General features: G+C 42.5%; 1 protein-coding gene across 1 annotated transcript in view; it reads right to left on the bottom strand.

Moving 5' to 3' along the window:
- The window catches only part of OGFOD3 (2-oxoglutarate and iron dependent oxygenase domain containing 3), a 145,102-nt gene that overhangs the window by 36,779 nt on the left and 88,500 nt on the right, over positions 1 to 19,823 (bottom strand). The window contains exon 7 of the mRNA XM_033961526.1: positions 2,149 to 2,302. Within this exon, the coding sequence (XP_033817417.1) occupies positions 2,149 to 2,302 (154 nt within the window). The remainder of the gene's footprint in view (positions 1 to 2,148; positions 2,303 to 19,823) is intronic.

The following is a 19,823-nucleotide window of genomic DNA, read 5'->3' on the forward strand; positions in this document are numbered from 1 at the left end:
AAGGGACACCGGTGTACCTCACACCTGACCCTAAAGAAAATGCTACACTTACTCAGCGTTCCATGCCACAGGTTTGCAGGGAACCAAGCTAAGGACAATAAATTCATTAAATGGAAGGTCTCCCCTACATCTTCCATTCTGACTCCAAAAGAAAGATGAGAAATGCTGCGTTCGATACATCATCCCACTGTTCCACAAGGTGAATGACAAAGAGGAAACAACAAGGTCATACTATCTTGTGTCATTTATTATAGTTCCTTTCGGTGCAACCATAAAAGGAAAGAATGATTCAGCTGGAAAGTCTACGCAGAGAATATGTATGATGGTACAGTATCTATATTAAAATGAAATTCCTGACTTACACACTCTTTGAGAGTAATTTTATGACGTCATTTTGGAACATAGACAGCAATATTCGTGCTTTAAGATGGCTTTCATAAAATCGGGTTAGGTGTAGACGTGTATTTGATGACACACACGCATGTACTTTTACTGTAGGTACTGTCAGGATGCAGTCTAAGGAGAGCATGGCCAAGTCATAAAATTAGTGTATTTTATAATTAAAGCACCTTTCTACAAAATGTACATACATACTCTAGCCACAAACATTTAGAGCTAGATTCACTAAGGTGACGGATCGGATCTGATCCATGGCTGGGGGGAGGGGCTGATTCACAAAGCGCCCTCATGCAAATAAGGGCGATCAGAATTGCGCCCTCAACCGACCGCACAAATCGCTCTCCAGCGATCCCGACGCATGCGCAGACCATCTGTAGATGGTCCGCGCATGCGCTGGCCCTCCGTGCCCGGCAGAGCTGGAAACAAAACTTTTTACTTCGCAAGCCCGTGGTTTTAACCCGCTTTAAATCTGCAGGTTAAAACCACGGACTTGCACTGCGGGGAAGGGAAGGAGAGTCGGGGCAGGAAGCAGGATCGGGGCAGAGAGAAGCAGGAGATCGGAGCAGAGAAGCAGGATCGGGGCAGAGAGCAGAAGGAGGATCGGGGCAGAGAGCAGAAGGAGGATCGGAGCAGAGAGAGCAGAAGGAGGATCGGAGCAGAGAGAGCAGAAGGAGGATCGGAGCAGAGAGAGCAGAAGGAGGATCGGAGCAGAGAGAGCAGAAGGAGGATCGGAGCAGAGAGAGCAGAAGGAGGATCGGAGCAGAGAGAGCAGAAGGAGGATCGGAGCAGAGAGAGCAGAAGGAGGATCGGAGCAGAGAGAGCAGAAGGAGGATCGGGGCAGAGAGAGCAGAAGGAGGATCGGAGCAGAGAGAGCAGAAGGAGGATCGGGGCAGAGAGAGCAGAAGGAGGATCGGGTCATAGAGAGAGCAGAAGGAGGATCGGAGCAGAGAGAGCAGAAGGAGATCGAGGCAGAGAGAAGAAGGAGATCGAGGCAGAGAACAGGGTTTATACACAAGCGACTGGTCCTCAGCAGTCACTTTTTTTTGGATCGGCCAGCCCAGTCAGTGTGCCTGCATTTGTTTAGTGAATTGTGTCTTTCCTACTTTGCATGCCATTTCCCCTCATTTGCATGCGTGGATCAGATCAGAGGATGATCGGCCACAAGGTTAGTGAATTGGGTCGGAGAAAAATCGGGTGGCAAAGTGGTCCGGACACGATCTCTGTCCTTAGTGAATCTAGCCCAAAGTCACTTAGGCACCTCTTTAAAAGAGGTGTCAAAACTAGAAGCTTAGCAAATTTTGGTTTCAGCACTGAAACTGGTCTGAAATCCACGTTTGAGAGTCAGTCAAAAATGCCAGGGTATTTTCAGCTAAAGCCAAAACTCCCCCCTTCTTCACCCCCCCCCCCTGCCTCTACAGAGCCTCCCTCCCCCCCTTATTTAACCCCTCGGCCATTGCCACAACATACAGCCACCCTCCCCCTAGTTAGTTCACTAATTTAAAAAGGGCAAAAGCAGCTCAGCTGGCCTTTTAATTAATTAAGTAAACTTTGGATGCTGAAGAAAGGCCAAAATCTGTTTTGGTAGGATATTTTGTGTCTTACTGTATTTGTAATTAGGTTCCTATTGGTATTTAGATAATGCTTTGAACCACTTAAATTGATTATATGGAGATTAGTAGGTAGGATATAAGAATTAAAAAAAAAAAAAAAAATTCCAAACTACCAGAAGGAAAGGACATGCTCAGTTACCTTGTCAACATGAGGGTGCCAGTACTCATCGTGGGTCGTCTTTGCCTCTGTGCTGTTCATTCTTGAGAAGAAGGTCGGTTTGGTCAGATACATGGACGAAGAGCTAATGCCAAAGGTCTTGGCTATTTCCTGCTGAACTCTCTGTCGTATATCACTGTAAAAAAAAAAAAAAAAAGTTAACACATAATAAAAACAAGCAGTATAGCAAAAAAGTGAGAGTGAGGTAATGTATTGAAACGTGCTACACTTCTCCCTCTGTATTCGCAGTGATAGGGGATGAACTGACCCGCGAATATGAGAAAAACCGCGAATAACTTTCTCATCTATTATTTGCGGTTTTCTGTTAAAAAGCCTTGAGAATATGATAAAGCCGCAAATAACAGATGAGAAAGTTATTCGTTCCTCCCCCGCCTGCCCGGAAAAACAGCGAATAACTTAAAAGGCAACAGAGCGTCCCCCAAGCTTTGTCCCTTATGGTCTGCTTCGAAGCACAAGCTCCTCTGTTGCCACGTGCCTTTTCAAAAGATGTCTGCAGCCGTTGGAGCGATAGCGAGGGGTGGTGAGTCAGAAGCGGCTGCGGCGGTTGACAGAGTCCTTTTGATTCCACATTCTCCCTTTCGGTCGTTGTTGAGTGCAGGAGCTAAGAGGGAAACTAGGGTAAACTGTGGTTCGTTGTCTGCAGCCGTCTGAGCGATAGCGAAGGGTGGTAAGCCGGAAGCGGCGGCCGACAGGGTAAACTGTGGTTCGTCGCCCTTAGCAACAAGGTAAGAAAGACATATTATAAGTGAAACTTCATGGGGAAAAGTGCACACTCGGCAATGCTGCACGCTGAAGAAAGTGCTGGGATGATGTCATTCTGGGGGAGGAGCCAGCATGGTAAAAATCACAAATAACCGAAATCATGAGTAATAAAACTGCAAATACGGAAGGAGAGCTGTAATTCATTCGTTATGTGCCTTTTGATTTATGTGAAAAGTGTGAGTACACAAATGTGACTCTCGCAATACAGACAAATATGTCATTTAATTTAAGAACATATAGAAAGTATGTTTCAATTAGACACAACTGTACAGAGCAGAAACAATATTAATTTACAATAATTTTCTGTACGTTCTCCAAATATCACTCCCCAACTTGTACGATACCCTAGTATGCAGAGCATACTTATGGATTCTTTCCAAGTGCAAGTTTCTGTTTTGTTTGTGAGTTTGCGTTTGTCTGTGGGCTGCCGTGTGTGTGTGTGCGTGCATTTTTGTATCTAATCTAACCTAATCTAATCTAAAACTTTATATATTGAGTCATCATTCAAGAAAGCTCGACTTGGTTTACAATAGTTAACTTAAAAAAAAATCGTAAAAAAATAATAACAAAATTTCAAAAGATTAATTTTCAAAGTGTTTAGCAAATAAAATGGTCTCTAAAGATTTACGAAAAAATTGAAGTGAACCAGAACTCCTTAACAGAAACGGAAGATCATTCCAAATTTGAGAAAACTTAAAAATCAGTGATTGACTGAAAATCTTGACTCCTTTAATCCCTTTTCTGGAAAGAAGGGATAATTTAAATTGTTGTATGCCTCTTGCAAAAGAGAACCTATAAACATTCCACGATAAAGGAATAAGTGGAGTAAAGATACCATATAGCAGTGATGGCTAACCTTTTTGAGCCCGAGTGCCCAAACTGCCGCACAAAACCAAAGAATTTCCTCAAAGTGCCAGCACGTCAATTAAACCTTAATAACAAGATTTTAGTATCTAAAAACTCTTTATAAAGTTGCCTGAACTATGTAACATCATTTTTAAAGGTTGGAATCTTTGTATTGTCAGAGAATCAATTTGATTCACAATCCTTTGGTTTTCATTTCAATTTATTGGCAATTTATAATGTTTTAATGATTTCATTCATGGGCCGAATACACACATACTTTTCTCTGTCGCCGCACTCTTTGACCAAAAGATTTGTAAACCTGCAACCACGTCAAGGTAGACTCTTTCAGCAGCTCCCCTCCCTCCCCCTTACCTTTGTGGCCAAGTCAAAATGATCTACCAACAATAAAATTTTTAAAACACAAAGCACGCTGTACGCAGAGAAAATGTTAATTATCATTTATATTCCGCGGGTTTTCAAAGAGGTCAAGGCAGATGACTTTATGCAATGTCACCTCAGTAACAACTATACAAAAATAGACAAATATTCCCCCTCCCTTTTTACTAAACCGCGATAGCGGTTTTTAGCGCAGGGACCTGCGCTGAATGCCCCACGCTGCTCTTGAAGCTCATAGGCTCCCTGTGCTAAAAAACGCTATTGCGGTTTAGTAAAAGGGGGCCATAGTGCAAAATATAGACAGCATATATAAATTCTCAAAACGGACACATTTTGATCACTAAATTGAAAATAAAATCATTTTCCTACCTTTGGTAATTTCATCAGTCTCTGGTTGCACTTTATTCTTCTGACTGTGCATCCAATATTTCTTCCCTTTTTTCAGCCTCCTGTATGCTTTCTCTCCTCCAGACCTCATTCCCTCCCCAAACTTTTTCTTTGTTTCACCCTGCCCCCTTCTTTCTTTTTCTCTCTCTCCATACCCCCTTTCATTCTGTATGTCTGTCTTTCTCTCTCTCTCCGTGCCCCATTTTTCTTTGTTTCACCCAGCCCTCTTTCTTTTTTTTTTTTTTTTTGGCTCCCTGTTTCCCCCTTTCTTTCTTTCTCCTTGCCCTCCCCTATGCCACCACCATTGGGAAAATGCTGCCACCGCCACTGGGGAATAGGCGGCCACTGCCGCTATTGGGAACAGGCCGGCGCCGAGTTCGCCCTGCTTCTCTTCCCCACGGGGCCGACCAACTCTCGCCGCTCGACGTCAATTCTAACATCGAAGAGGACGTTCTGGGCCAGCCAGGCAGCGATTGGCTGGCCCAGAACGTCCTCTCCGACATCAGAACTGACTCGGGTGGCAAGAGTTGGTCGGCCCCACAGGGAAAAGCACGGAGAACTTGGCACCGGCCTGTTCCCAATGGTGGCGGTGGCACTCAAGTGGCTAAACAGACGCAGTTTGCCAGCCTAGGGAGAACACTGGAGGGTGGCCAGCTGTGCACCCCCTTGGGGTGTAAAACCAGGGCAGACCGCCCCCACCCCCACCTTGGTATGCCACTGTCTATACCTCACTCCCTCCCTATGACCAAAAATTCTCCTTTCTTCTATTCCCCGTGTACACAGCCATCTCTTTCCCTCCCTTCCTCTCTCCCAAGTCCTTGCCTTCTGTGTCCAAAAACACATTCCCTCCCCCACCTCAGCATCTCTTTCCCTCCCTTCCTCTCTCCCAAGTCCATGCCTTCTGTGTCCAAAAACACATTCCCTCCCCCACCTCAGCATCTATTTCCCTCCCTTCCTCTCTCCCAAGTCCATGCCTTGTGTCCAAAAACCCATTCCCTCCCCCACCTCAGCATCTCTTTCCCTCCCTTCCTCTCTCCCAAGTTCATGCCTTGTGTCCAAAAACCCATTCCCTCCCCCACCTCAGCATCTCTTTCCCTCCCTTCCTCTCTCCCAAGTCCATGCCTTCTGTGTCCAAAAACCCATTCCATCTCCCACCTCAGCATCTCTTTCCCTCCTTTCCTCTCTCCCAAGCTCATGCCTTCTGTGTCCAAAACGCACTCCCTCCCCCTTTTGTGTTCCCCGTTTGTCTCCCAGCCCATCTTAGCAACTTTCTCAGCAAAATGTAGCTCGAGCCGCGTAGGCTTGTCTTCTATTTCCTGCCTGTCCCGCCGCGCACACATAGCCGATCGGAAATCTTCCCCGACTTCAGCGCTGACGTCGGAGGGCGGGCTTTGCTTAAGCCCTCCCTCCGACATCAGCGCTGACGTCGGGGAAGATTTCCGATCGGCTGTGTGAGCGGCAGGGCAGTCGGAGTAGAAGATGAGCCTCGCGGCTTGAGTTATATTTAACCCCGCGGGTCCCCCATCGTCCCCGTTCAGCTCTCTCTCCTGTGCACCCCCTGGTAGTACTGCCCTGATGGCGGCCCTGCGCGTGCCAGCTGCAAGGCCTTCGCGTGCCACAGTTGGCACGTGTGCCATAGGTTCGCCATCGCTGTCATATAGGATTTTAAAAACAACACAAGCACATTTGAATTGAACTCTAAAGCAAACCGGGAGCCAGTGAGGGCTCTGAAGCAACGGAGTCACACGGTCAAATTTACATTTCCCAAAGATCAATTTTGCAGCAGTATTCTGGATCAATTGCAATCTATAAAGGTAATTTTTTGTAATGCTGCGGTAGATAACGTTACAATAATCAAGGTGAGATAATGTAATTGACTGAACTAAAATAGAAAAATGATGCTGTGAAAGAGATGTCTAACCTTCCTCAGCAAACGTAAATTAAAAAAGCATTTCTTGACCACAGAATTAATTTGATCCTTAAAAGGAAGGGAGGAGTCAAAAAGGACTCCCAAAATCTTAGCAGAAAACTCAATTTGTAAAGAGGATCAAGAACCAGAGCAACAGAAAGAGGGAGCCAGTCTAATTTTGGACTTAACCATAGTAATTTAGTTTTGGTTGTATTAAGCTTCATCCAGACAGATTGAGCCCAGGCTTGAAGTTTAGAGATACCTATGCACATCTGTTTGTGCTTTCCTGCGCATCATATCTCAGGCTGAAAACCTGCAACCATAAAATTGTACAGTCACGGTAGAAGTTTTTGATGCTGTCGTAATCATCATAGGTCAATCTGTGCGTTTTCCACATTCACTTCTCTTATACCCTATTGCCCTAAGATTATCTGTCTTGCTCAGAACATTTTCTGTGTATTAGCCATGAAGAACTAGTAAGAAACGATGTTGAAATTAAGAACAGCATTCTGATAAACTTTCCACTCAAGAAGATCAAGGGTACAAGCAAGATCAACCACAAGGAGAAGACCCTTGCCTATCTCAACTTCTTGAGAGAAGATTCAACTACCAAATATTAGGGCAGATACTCAAATCCAGAATCCTTTGCACTTTGTACACAGATTTCTTGTTAATAAGTTGTGTGTGGGGGGGGGGGCATAGTCTCATCTGTGCATCCCGAAGGCTGCCAAAATCAAGCACTGCCAAGGTTTCATTGTTTGGGGGGGGGAAATAAACTGAAGGATGTCTTGCATTTCTTTCTTGGCCTCTACCTCCTTCTCCAACTTAAATGGAATGGCCTCAGCCGTTTCCCAACTAAAATCTGTGATTGACTCTAATGGAGAATTCTTCATATGAACATAAGCATTGCCTTACTAGAGCAGACTGAAGGTCAGTCAAGCCCAGTATCCTGTTTCCAACAGTAGCTCCTTCGTATGAATGAGAGAGGACTGAAGAGAGAGCATTAAGACTCTTTCTAATCAGAGCAGTCTGCAGAACTACAAGTTTTAGTGCTATCGAGAGGATGTGTTTCTAGGAGATGGGGGGGGGGGGGTCACGCTTAGCTGCAGGGGCCTAGATTCCAATGCAGAACAGTGTCTCAGTGAAGCTTCCTCCCTAATGAGCTGAAGATGAGCTTTGCAGTGACCAGTATCAATGCGAAAGCACCAATATCATGCCTTCATGTATTATAGATTCCAGGATCAGCTAAACTTCCCTCAGCTTTGTTGTCAAAGCAGGTGGTACCAATGTGGCAGCCCTTGCTCGATGGAGATTCAGCATCTCCTAGACTCTCTTATCCAACTCTTCACTGAGGATTGCTACTGTCAACACCACATTTAGTACATGAAAGGTGACATCCGTCTGAGTGAACAGAGATATGTCTTTGTATGGACTATCCTTGAAGGCTCTGCCTTCAGATGTAGAAAAGGATGAAAGGCCTCTGTAGCGTTGCTTGAAGAGAGGCATTACAGCTGCTTCACTTTGCTAGCTCCTATCATCTTGCCACACACCTGTACGTACTGAGACAGACTGAAGGTCTATCAAGCCTAATATCCTGTTTCCAAAAGAGACCAACTCACATCACAAAAATCTGGCAAGATCCCAAGGAGAAAACCAGATTTTGTGCGCTTATCTTAGGAATAAGCAGTGGATTTCTGGAGTCATCTTAATAATGGCTTATGAGCTTCTCTTTTAGGATATTATCCAAACTTTTTTTTTTTTTTAAACCCTGCTAAGAAAACTACTTTTACTACATTCTCTTGCAACAAATTCCAGAATTTAATTACCCACCGAGTGTAAAAATATTTTCTCCGGTTTGTTTTAAATCTACTACTTAGTAGTTTCATCACATGCCTCTTAATTCTGTACTACTTGAAGGGACCCACCTCTGGGATAATTGCAAAAAATATCTAAGGCAAAATCACATCTCAAGGATAAAACTTCTGACCAGCATCATCAATCGATGCACTGATGCCAAAAATTAAGGAAACTTCAAAAATCGATCAAAACCCCTTACTAAAGGAACTCAAAAAAGAGCGGAAATGATCTAGCTTTAACTACAAAAATTACAGACTTTATTCATCACCAAGAAAATATCACAGAAACAAAAAATTTCACATTAGGAGTGGAATAGCAGCTTAATGGTTAGTGCAGCAGACTGTGGACCTGGGGAACTGGGTTCAACTCCAATTGCAGCTCCTCTTTAAATCTGGGCAAATCACTTAACTCTTCATTGCCCCAGGTACAAAAGCTTAGATTGTGAGTCCACTGGGGACAGAGAAAAGACTTGCAGATAATAAAAGTAAACCGCTTTGGTTGTTCCAGAGAAAGACAGCATTTGAAAATCTTTTTTTTTTTATATCTTTATTAATTTTTCAGTCTAAAAATACTGCATAAAGGAATACATACCAGTAATTTGAAAAACAACGCTTACATCAATCAATAATTATGAGAAACCATTTTCACCCCCCTCCCACCTACTCTAATTCCAATGTATTCAATAAATCATACAACAGTACATACATGTAATTAATAAACAAATCCAAATATAATAAATATCCCTCTCCCTCCCACCCACTCCCTTCCCTGGATGTGCAAAAACCATTCCCTGGATGGGAATAAATCATTTAATTAAAATTAATAAAATTGGTCAATGGACCCCCACGTCAGTTTAAACAATTTATTATTACCCATTTGTTCAGAATTCATTTTCTCGTATTTATAACACAAGCATAGTTAATTCAACCAAAAAAGTGAAATTTAATCTGTCAAAATTCTTCCAATTTTTAGTGACCATTTGCATGGTTACCACAGTCATTATACCAAGTAATCTGCTTTTATGTCTATTTAGTGGCGGTGTAGGAGATAACAATGTCCCACAGATTACCGCTTCATACGACAGCGGAACTGCAGTCTCCAGAATCAAATTAATATGTCCCCATATAGATTTCCAAAAGTTGAGTATCAAAGGACAATAGAACAACAGAAGATCCAGTGCCCCTATGTCTAGATGACAGTGCCAGCATCTATTAGATTTTGAACTATCTAACTTTTGTAATCTAACAGGGGTCCAAAAACTTCTGTGCAACAAAAAAAAACCATGTTTGTCTCATAGATGCTGACGCTGTACATCTCATCCTCCAAGTCCAAATCCGTGGCCATTGAGTAGCAGAAATTTGTTGCTTTATCTCAATGCTCCAAATGTCTCTTAGACTAGTTTTAGGTTTTTTATTCAGATATTAATTTATACCACTTGGCTGCCTGATGCCCTAGCAAATCTGTCTAGAAGCATAGGCCCAGCAAACTATACTGATTTTTTTAAGTTGTGCCAATCAGGGAACCCCTTCTGAATGGCCTGCCTCAACTGCAACCACTTATATGTTTGAGACTTTTCAATGCCGAATGATTGTTGCAGTTGTGAAAAATCAAGCATTTTCCCATTTGATAACACATCATCTAAAGCAGTGTTCTTCAACCTTTTTACACCTATGGACCGGCAGAAATATAAGAATTATTTTGTGGACCGGCATCGGTCCGCAGACCAGCTGCTATTCCACTCCTAATGTGAAATTTTTTGTTTCTGTGATATTTTTTTGGTGGTGAATAAAGTCTGTAATTTTTGTAGTTAAAGCTAGATCATTTCCTCTCTTCTTGGAGTTCCTTTAGTAAGGGGTTTTGATCAATTTTTGAAGTTTTCTTAATTTTTGGCATCAGTGCATCGATTGATGATGCTGGTCAAAAGTTTTATCCTTGAGATGTGATTTTTGCCTTAGATATTTTTTGCAATTATCCCAATCAGGCCTTAGACTTAGTGGAGATGGGCGGACCCGCTATGCCTAAGGCCTGATTGGTCCAGGCTTCTAGAGCCTGGGCCAATCAGGCCTTAGGCTTCGGCGGGATGGGCCAGGAAGGGGCGGGCCTGCCTTATTTTGATGAGGCGGGCCTGCCGGCTGGACGGGCAAGACCCGTCTGGCCAAAAGAAAAGGTTAGTTTGGTGGGGTGGAGGTTTGGGGGCTGTTAGCTTGGGGGGGGGAGGAGGGTGCATCTTCGGGCAGGAGGGATTGGGCACCCTCCTGCCAGCGATCGGTAGTGTCGGGGGGGGGGCATCTTCTGGCAGGAGGGTTTGGGCACCCTCCTGCCAGCGATCGGACAGGCGGCCGCGGCCCGCTATACTTATAGCGGCAGAGAGATCCCTTGCCGCAATAAGTATAGCGGCCGCGTCTACTTACAATGTAGACCAGCATTTTGTTGGCCTACATTGTTAGCGTCTCTTCCTCTACTAGGGAGATGCGTAGGGCCGCCTAGGTTCACCTAAGGCCCTTAGGCGAGCTTAGGCGTCTTGCGGGCCTCCCTAGGCTCCCGGAGGCGCCTTCAATATAGGCGGCCTGCCTGGGGAGCATTTTTTAAAAAAACGTGCATCCCAATTGGCTGATTAGACAGCTGTAGGATGCCTACAGCTGCCTAAAATCGGGACGCACTTTGTAGAATCAGGGCCTCAGTTTCTATGAGTGTTGGAAGCAGCGCAGAGCATTCAGCGTGCTGGCCTGCACTAAAATCCGCTATTGCGGTTTTGTAAGGGGGGGCTTATGATTTACAAATTTGTACCTACGTACTTGCACTAAACAGAGACAGCTTGGCAGAACCAAAACTAATTTATTGCAAAGATAATTCTAATTAATAATTTATTCTGCATGGCGAGAAAAAAAAATACATATGCAAATAAGGAATACTCCAGCAAAAGAAAATTAAATGAAGGAACATAACACTAATTACTTGAAAATGAACCTCAAGGTTAATGTTCATGCAATCTTAATTTTCAGTGCATTTTCTTTGCATTTTAAAGAGCTCTGGGATTACAGCTTGCTAACCCTGGACACTGACCCAATTACATTAATATTCCATGCTTATGTTTTTCAAAAATTAATCAAGGATATCTTTAAAAATGTCAAGAATTGAAGAGAGAGAAAATCAAAAGATCTGGATTCTGAAAGTCTTGCGCTCTAGTAGAAAAGCATAATCTATAGGTGGAAACCCTAATACTATCCCTAAACTAGCAACTTAAATACACTAGCAGTTAAGGACCATATGATCTATCTAGAATGCTCAGTTTAATTCCTGTGCATGACTGGACTCTACCTATCAGACAGCCCTTTTGCTTTCCAGCTCCATTCTTATGGAAGCTTCTTACATCTCACCAAAATCATAAGTCCTCCATAAAACTTAAGACAGGCTTCAAAACTGACCCTTTGATATTCAGCACATAGCTGTCAGAATGGTTTGAAATTTGGCAGTTAAAATTTAATGCTAAGAAATGCAAGGTCATACATTTGGGCTGCAAAAACCTGAGGGAACAGTACAGTTTAGGGGGTGAAAAACTTATGTGCACGACAGAAGAGCGGGACTTGGGTGTGATTGTATGTGTTGATATTAAGGTTGCAAAACAGGTTGAAAAGGTGATGGTGAAAGCTAGATGGATGCTAAGTTGCATAGGGAGAGGTATGGCCAATAGGAAAAAGGAGGTATTGATGCCCCTATATAAGACTTTGGTGAGATCTCATTTAGAATATTGTGTAAGATTCTGGAGGCTGCACCTTCAAAAAGATATAAAAAGGATAGAATCAGTCCAGAGGAAGGCCACTTAAATGGTATGTGGTCTTCGTCATAAGGCGTATGGGGACAGACTAAAGATCTCAATATGTATACTTTGGAGGAAAGGCGGGAGAGGGGAGATATCATAGAGATGTTTAAATACCTACGTGGCACATAAGTCGAGTCTCTTTCATTTGAAAGGAAGCTCTGGAATGAGAAGGCATAGGATGAAGTTAAGAGGTGAAAGGCTCAGGAGTAATCTAAGGAAATACTTTTTTTTACAGAAAGGGTAGTAGATGCTTGGAACAGTCTCCTAGTAGAGGTGGTGGAAATAGAGACTGTCTGAATTCAAGAAAACCTGGGATATGCATATGGGATCTCCTTAGAGAGAGGAAGAGATAATTGTTACTGCAGATGGGCAGATTGGATGGGCCATTTGGCCTTTATCTGCCATCATGTTTCTATACTCTGGTATTCCGTTCCAGGCCACATCCAGATACCAGCACTGAATATCCGGGTATAAAGTGGCCACCGACTCCTATATGGGTTTCAAACAGGTATCCAAGATCTACCCAAATAAACTTAAGGCAGTCCTTTTGCTATCTCGGTTCTATCCAGATAGTTACTTGGTTACTGGACTAAATCTCACTGCCAACTTGGTAATCCCCAGCTCCCCTGCTTAACAATTTTTGGCATATACCAAGTAAACACAACAACTTGTACCTGCCCTTTTCAGAGAGAATTTTTTTTTATTGTAAAAGTACATGCTATGTTCACTCTAAAACAAGGGTGTACAACCTCGGTCCTCAAGGGCTGGAACCCAATCAGATTTTCAGGATTTCCCCCAAAGAACAGGGATATGGCGTGAGATCTACTTGATGCACTATCTCCACTGGATGCAAATAGATCTCATGCATATTCATTATGGAAATCCTGAAAACCCAACTGCTCTAAACTGTTTGGAAGTCCGCAGCTGCATCCAAGTTTTATTAGGATTTTATATACCGTCTATCAAGGTTATCTAAGCGGTTTTACAATCAGGTGCTCAAGCATTTTCCCTATCTGTCCCAGCGGGCTCACAATCTATCTAACGTACCTGGGACTATGAAAGATTAAGTGACTTGCCCGGGGTCACAAGGAGCAGTGCGGGGTTTGAACCCACAACCCCAGGGTGCTGAGGCTGTAGCTTCAACCACTGCACCACACACTTTTTATTGTTGGACGCAGGACTGCTACAACCTCACAACCATCATCATGTGGAACAAGCAGTCTCTGCATGACTTAGTGAGCTGTGTGGGAATAGGGATTGTGAGATTCCCGCAGGGATGAAAAAAGTTAATAATAATAATAACTTTATTTTTATATACCGCAATACCACAAACATTCAGAGTGGTTTACAGAGGAAGAGACTGTATACAGACAGCGATATTACAAAAAAACTTTCAAAATTACATTAACATGGTAAGATTAATCAAATTTTTCCTGGAAGTGTTTGGAAGTACATCAAGGCAGAAATGTCAATTCTGACGTTGGAAAGGAAGTTCTGGGCCAGCAAATCGATGCCTGGCTGGCCTGGAACTTCCTCTCTGACATCAGAATTGACATTGGGGGAGGCTTGTGGGCCCGGCGCTTGTGCAGTGGCTGCGTTCACCTGGCTTTTGTGGAGTCGGGGAAGCAGGGAGAAATCAGCGGCGGCAGTGGCTGGGGGAGGGGGCAGGTGGTGGTGGCTTTGGGGGGGCAGGGATAGAGAAAGAAAGAAAGACACAGAGCTTCATTCTTCCTCCAATGACCAACTAACAGCTGCTGTTCCTCCAATGACCAACTAACAGTGTTACTTTCTCTGGAGGGAGAGAAGGGAGAAAGACAAATAGACCCAAAGAAAGAAAGGGGGTGGGGCAGGGAGAGAGAAAGAAAAAGGCAGACAGAAAAAAAGAAAGATAGAAAGGGGCAGAGAGAAAGAAAGAAAGACAGACAAAGAAAGAAAGAAAGGGGGGCAGGGACAGAGAAAGACAGACAGAAAGAAGGGGCCGAGAGAGAAAGAAAGAGGAGGAGGGGGAAGGGAAAGAAGAAGAAAAGTTGGGGGAAGGAATGGAGTGTGTCGGGGGGCAGGCAGGGAGAGAGGAAGAAAAAGTTGGACTCATGGGAGGGACAGAGAGAAATGTTGGTTGGGGAATGAAATGAGGTCTGGAGGAGAAGAAGCATGCAGGAGGCAGAAAGAAGGGAAGAAATATTGGATGCACAGTCAAAAGGAAGTGCAACCAGAGACTCATGAAATCACCAGACAACAAAGGTAGGAAAAATGATTTTATTTTCAATTTAGTGATCAAAATGTGTCCATTTTGAGAATTTATATCTGCTGTCTATTTTTTGCACCATGGCCCTCTTTTACTAAACCACAATAGTGTTTTTTAGCGCAGGGAGCCTATGAGCATCGGGAGCAGCGTGGAACATTCAGCACAGCTCCCTGTACTAAAAACTGCTATCGCGGTTTAGTAAAAGGGGAGGGGGTATATTTGTGTATTTTTGCATAGTTGTTACTGAGGTGACATTGCATATTTTAAAATCATCTGCCTTGACTTCTTTGAAAATAAACCAGAATATAAATTATAATTAACATTTTCTCTGCATACAGTGTGCTTTGTGTTTTGGGTTGGTTTTTTTTTATTTTTTTTTTATTATTGGTAGATCACTTGATCATTTTAAAAGTAGCTCGCAAGCCAAAAAAGTGTGGGCACCCCTGGTGCAGACAATGCTGCAGAATATTTTTACAGACTACCTCGACACTACCCACACAGTGCCAGGATGATCTGTGGGCAGAGCTCATAATTATTCAGTTAGCATTCATATTCAGTCCGCTAACCAGATAATCTATCCTAATAAAGTTAGTGGGCAACATCTCCAAACCAGTCAGTTTTGTGCATACCAAATTATGCACATTCTTACAGTTATGGTGCAGTAAAACAAATTTGCAAACTAAAGTAGCAAAGACTCAACAGTCACGCACAGCAAGATGAAGGCCAATTCATTTTCCTGAGCATAGATGCATGCCCTTTTCTAATGCACTGTCCTATTTACTAAACTAAACAGTGTCCTTTTGAACAGAGTATGCAAGGAGCTGCGAGTATCACAGCAATGGAACACTCGCAGCCTTATAAATCAATCATTAAAGCTGCTAAGCTACTTCACAGAAATAATTGTCAAGTTCTGCTGGTCTGACATGCACTTTTAATTAGAATTATTCAAAATGAAGGTTTGTCAAATGTATGAACTGCAATTGGCAGTGTATTCTCAACAGATCTCAAGGGGCTATAGACTGTAAATGTAATGTTATTAAGGCCTTAGCTCTTCAAAGAAATTAATTTTGATGCATACTTTCACAGTTATTAAAATATCTTCAGTCTGATTACTTGTAAATGAATTCAGTGAAATTATGGACCAAATTACCTTTGCAATGCCTGGTTGGATTAACTACACTTAATATCAATGGAGCACAATGTCGCCAATTTCACAAAGAGCACTTAAGAGTTTACCAACACTTGACTGTAAATTTCACAGATGAAAGTCATTCCGTCATCCACTGTAAATAGAACAAGGCTTCCTACACCTATCCTGACAACCCCACAGCCAGTAAAGTTTTGAGGATATCCACAATGAATAGGCATGAGATTATTTACATATTCATTATGGATATCCTGAAAACTGGATTCACTGTAGAGTCCCTTGGACAGGTTTGGGAATACCAACTTCTCAATGAAATAACCTGTCAATCTGCAAGCTTTTATTTTAAAAATTCTTATCTAGCCCAAATAAGCACAGAAAGGGTAGTCAATAATGACATCTTGTAGAGCAAATGCCCTCTCAGCTAACATCTTAGAAACATAGAAACATAGAAATAGACAGCAGATAAGGGCCACGGCCCATCTAGTCTGCCCACCCCAATGACCCTCCCCTTCTCTGTGAATAGATCCCACGTGTCTATCCCATTTGGCCTTAAAATCAGGCACACTGCTGGCCTCAATAACCTGAAGTGGAAGATTATTCCAGCGATCAACCACCCTTTCAGTGAAAAAGAATTTCCTGGTGTCCCCGTGCAGTTTCCCGCCCCTGATTTTCCACAGATGCCCCCTTGTTGCCGCGGGACCCTTGAAAAAGAAGATATCTTCTTCCACCTCGATGCGGCCCGTGAGATACTTGAATGTCTCGATCATGTCACCCCTCTCTCTGCGTTCCTCGAGTGAGTACAGCTGCAACTTATCCTGCCGTTCCTCGTACGGGAGATCCTTGAGTCCCGAGACTATCCGGGTGGCCATTCTCTGGACCGACTCCAGTCTCAGCACATCCTTACAGCGGCCTCCAGAATTGCACACAGTATTCCAGGTGGGGCCTCACCATGGATCTATACAATGGCATAATTACTTCAGGCTTACGGCTGACGAAACTCCTGCGTATGCAACCTATGATTTGCCTTGCCTTGCCTTGGATGAAGCTTGCTCCACTTGATTGGCAGTCTTCATGTTCTCACTGACGATCACCCCTAAGTCTCGTTCTGCTTCAGTTCTTGTTAGGATCTCGCCATGGATTATGGCTGCCCAGGTGCATGACTTTGCATTTTTTGGCATTGAAGCTGAGTTGCCAAGACCTAGACCAGTGCTCCAGTAGGAGTAGGTCGTGCATCATGTTGTCGGACATTGAATTTATGTCTGTTGTGCTTTTGCCCACTACATTGCTTAGTTTGGCGTCATCGGCGAATAATCTTCATTTGGATTATTGCTAGTCATTAAAAAAAATAATAATAATAAAAAAATAGAAGCTATTTCAAGAGCAATACCGCTAGTAAGCAAAATTGCTCTCTCCTAGTTAGCATATGGAATAAATTATAATGTTGTTTTTAGGTGCAATCGACTCGTGCTTGAGTTCTAGCGACTTGATGAATTGTGGATCTAAAAAAAAATCATTTCTGAGTTAGTCCGGAAAGGTTCTCCAGCATCCTCCCCATGGTTGTTTTCAACGTGTCCTGCCATCTGATTGCAGGTCTCCCTCTTCGCCTGGTTCCTTCAATCTTCCCAAACATGATGTCCTTCTCCAGTGATCTCTCTCTTCTGATGGTGTGACCAAAACAAGACAGTTGTAACTTCATCATTTGGGCTTCGAGTGACATAGCTGGTTTGATCTCTTCCAGAATCAATTTGTTAGTTCTTCTGGCAGTCCACGGCATGCCTAAAATTCTTCTCCAGCACCAAAGCTCAAATGAGTCAATAATCTTTCTGTCTTGTTTCCATAGTGTCCAGCTATCGCATTTGTAACTGACCACTGAGAAAATGAGTGCATGGACAAGTCTGATCTTCGTTTGGAGTGTTACCTCCTTGCCTTGAATACTTTGTCGAGAGCTTTCATTGAAGAGCAACCAAGTGCTATTCTGCAGAGTATTTCCACCCTGCTAGTTGTTTACAAAAGAGCCCAGGAGACTGAAATCCTTTACAACTTCTATTCTTTCGCCTTCAAGCTCAAAAATCTTCATCATTTTCCATGTTCATGATCTTCGTCATGTTTATATTCATGTTATGAATCCCATGTTATGACTTTCTGCTTTGACTTTTCTCAGTAGATACAGCACATCTTCTTTGCTGCTGGTGATGAGCGTTGTATCATCTACATAGTGCAGGTTGTTTATATTTTGGCCACCAACTTTGAAACCAACACTCTCTTCTTCCAAATTTGTTTTTCTGAAGATGGTTTTACCGTACAGGTTGAACAGGTAAGGTGACAAGATGCATCCTTGCCTGATGCCATGTTTTATTGAAAACCAATTCATGTTGCTGAATTCAGTTCTCACTGCAGCTTCTTGATTTTCATATAGGCTCTATATCAGCTGAGTTATGTGTTTGGGTATTCCTATTTGCACTACAGTTCTCTATAGTTTATTGTGATCCACACAGTAAAATGTTTTGCTGTAGTCAATGTATAGGGGTTTTTGGTATTCTTTGCTTTTCTCCAATATCCGTCTAACATTGGCAATAATGTCTCTTGTTCCTCGACCTTTTCTGAAGCCAGCCTGAACTTCAAGTCGTTCTTGGTCAAAGTATGATTGAAACCTTTGTTGTATTATTTTCAGCAATATTTTGCTGGCGTGTGAAATTAATGCAATTGTTCTGTAGTTGTTACAGTCCTTGGCGTCACCTTTCTTCGGTATAGATATGAACAGTGATCTTCTCAAATTCTAATACTGTTAAAAAAAAATCTTGGAAAATTGTAAGGAAGAATTGCTGATAAAATTTTCTGTTGCTGTTTTTGTGTAAGCTGTAATGCTTTATTTATTCTATCATGGTATTGTAGGTAGACATGTATTTTTGTCATCAATAAATATGTTGAACTAATAGGGATGAGGGAGGGATCATGGGATTAAGATTTTGTTTGATTTCAATCTGGAGAGCTACGAGTCCAAGCACTCCAGATTCTAAGGGCTCATTTTACAAAGCCGCGCTAGGGCCTTAACACGTGCTAAATTGCCATGCGTGCTAGCCGCTACCACCTCCTTTTGAGCAGGTGGTAGAATTTCAGCTAGCGTGCTCTATAATCCGGTGCGTGCAATAAAAACGCTAGCACACCTTTGTAAAAGGAGCCCTAAGTGTTTTTTGGTCTTGGAATAGATTGGGGAAGGGGATAGATCTGAAATTGTTGAAAAGTACTGAACTAGTACGAGAGAGTAAATCAAAAAGTAAAGGCAAAATACATTTAATGGCTTTAAGAGAAGTAACTGTGTGGAACTGAACATATCACTTTTCCACATAGTCCCCATGCAAGATGACACATTTGTTGTATCGCTCAACTAGCTTTCTACATTCATGCAGAGAAGTTTTTCGGCTGCTCCTGAAGCCAGATGAGCACCGCTTCCTTTACTTCATCATGCTTTGTCTTTTTTGTTCTCCAGGTTCGTAGTGATGCACCCATGTCTCGTTGCTGGCGACAATTTAATAATTAGCTGCTGGCATCAACATACAATTACTGATCATAATTAGTGTTAATTATCACTAATTAGCACCAATTATTGGACATAATTGATATCAGTTGGCCTTAATTAGATGTTATGTGCATAACTACCCTTAGGATTCTAGAAACTGAGCGCACAAAAAACACACAGCAAGCAACTATGTGGAGGGCATGGGTAGATCAGAGGCATACCCAGCACTTAACATGCAAATGTTATATAATAATAATAATTTTATTTCTTATATACCGCTGTACCGTGAAGTTCTAAGCGGTTTACAGTAGAAACAGAAGAAATGCAATAAGTAAGATTAATTAAGATGAAGAGAGAGTACTTAGAGTTCCCTGACTGTCCCAAAGGCTCACATTCTTGCTAAAGTACTTGAGAAAAATAAATTAGTTAGGTTATAAACATAGAGTAGAAGAAGGTAGGAAAACAGTTCATAGGAAAATTAATTTTGAATACATTATACATTATATATTGTTCAAGGCGGAATACAAATTATAGGAGATTTGGACATTACCAAAAGAATTGCGTAATAAAGATTATCTAGATAAATTACATAACAGTGATTCATGTACATTACATGGTGTGGTAGAGGATTCAATTATGAAAATTACATATCAGGGAATCAAGTGATAAGAGAATATAGTGGAGAATATCAGTATATACGGTTTACAGATTGGAAGTTACCTAATAATGACATAAGAAGTTTATTGGATA

The sequence above is a fragment of the Geotrypetes seraphini genome, chromosome 10, assembly GCF_902459505.1.
Source record: "Geotrypetes seraphini chromosome 10, aGeoSer1.1, whole genome shotgun sequence".
NCBI classification, from domain to species: domain Eukaryota; kingdom Metazoa; phylum Chordata; class Amphibia; order Gymnophiona; family Dermophiidae; genus Geotrypetes; species Geotrypetes seraphini.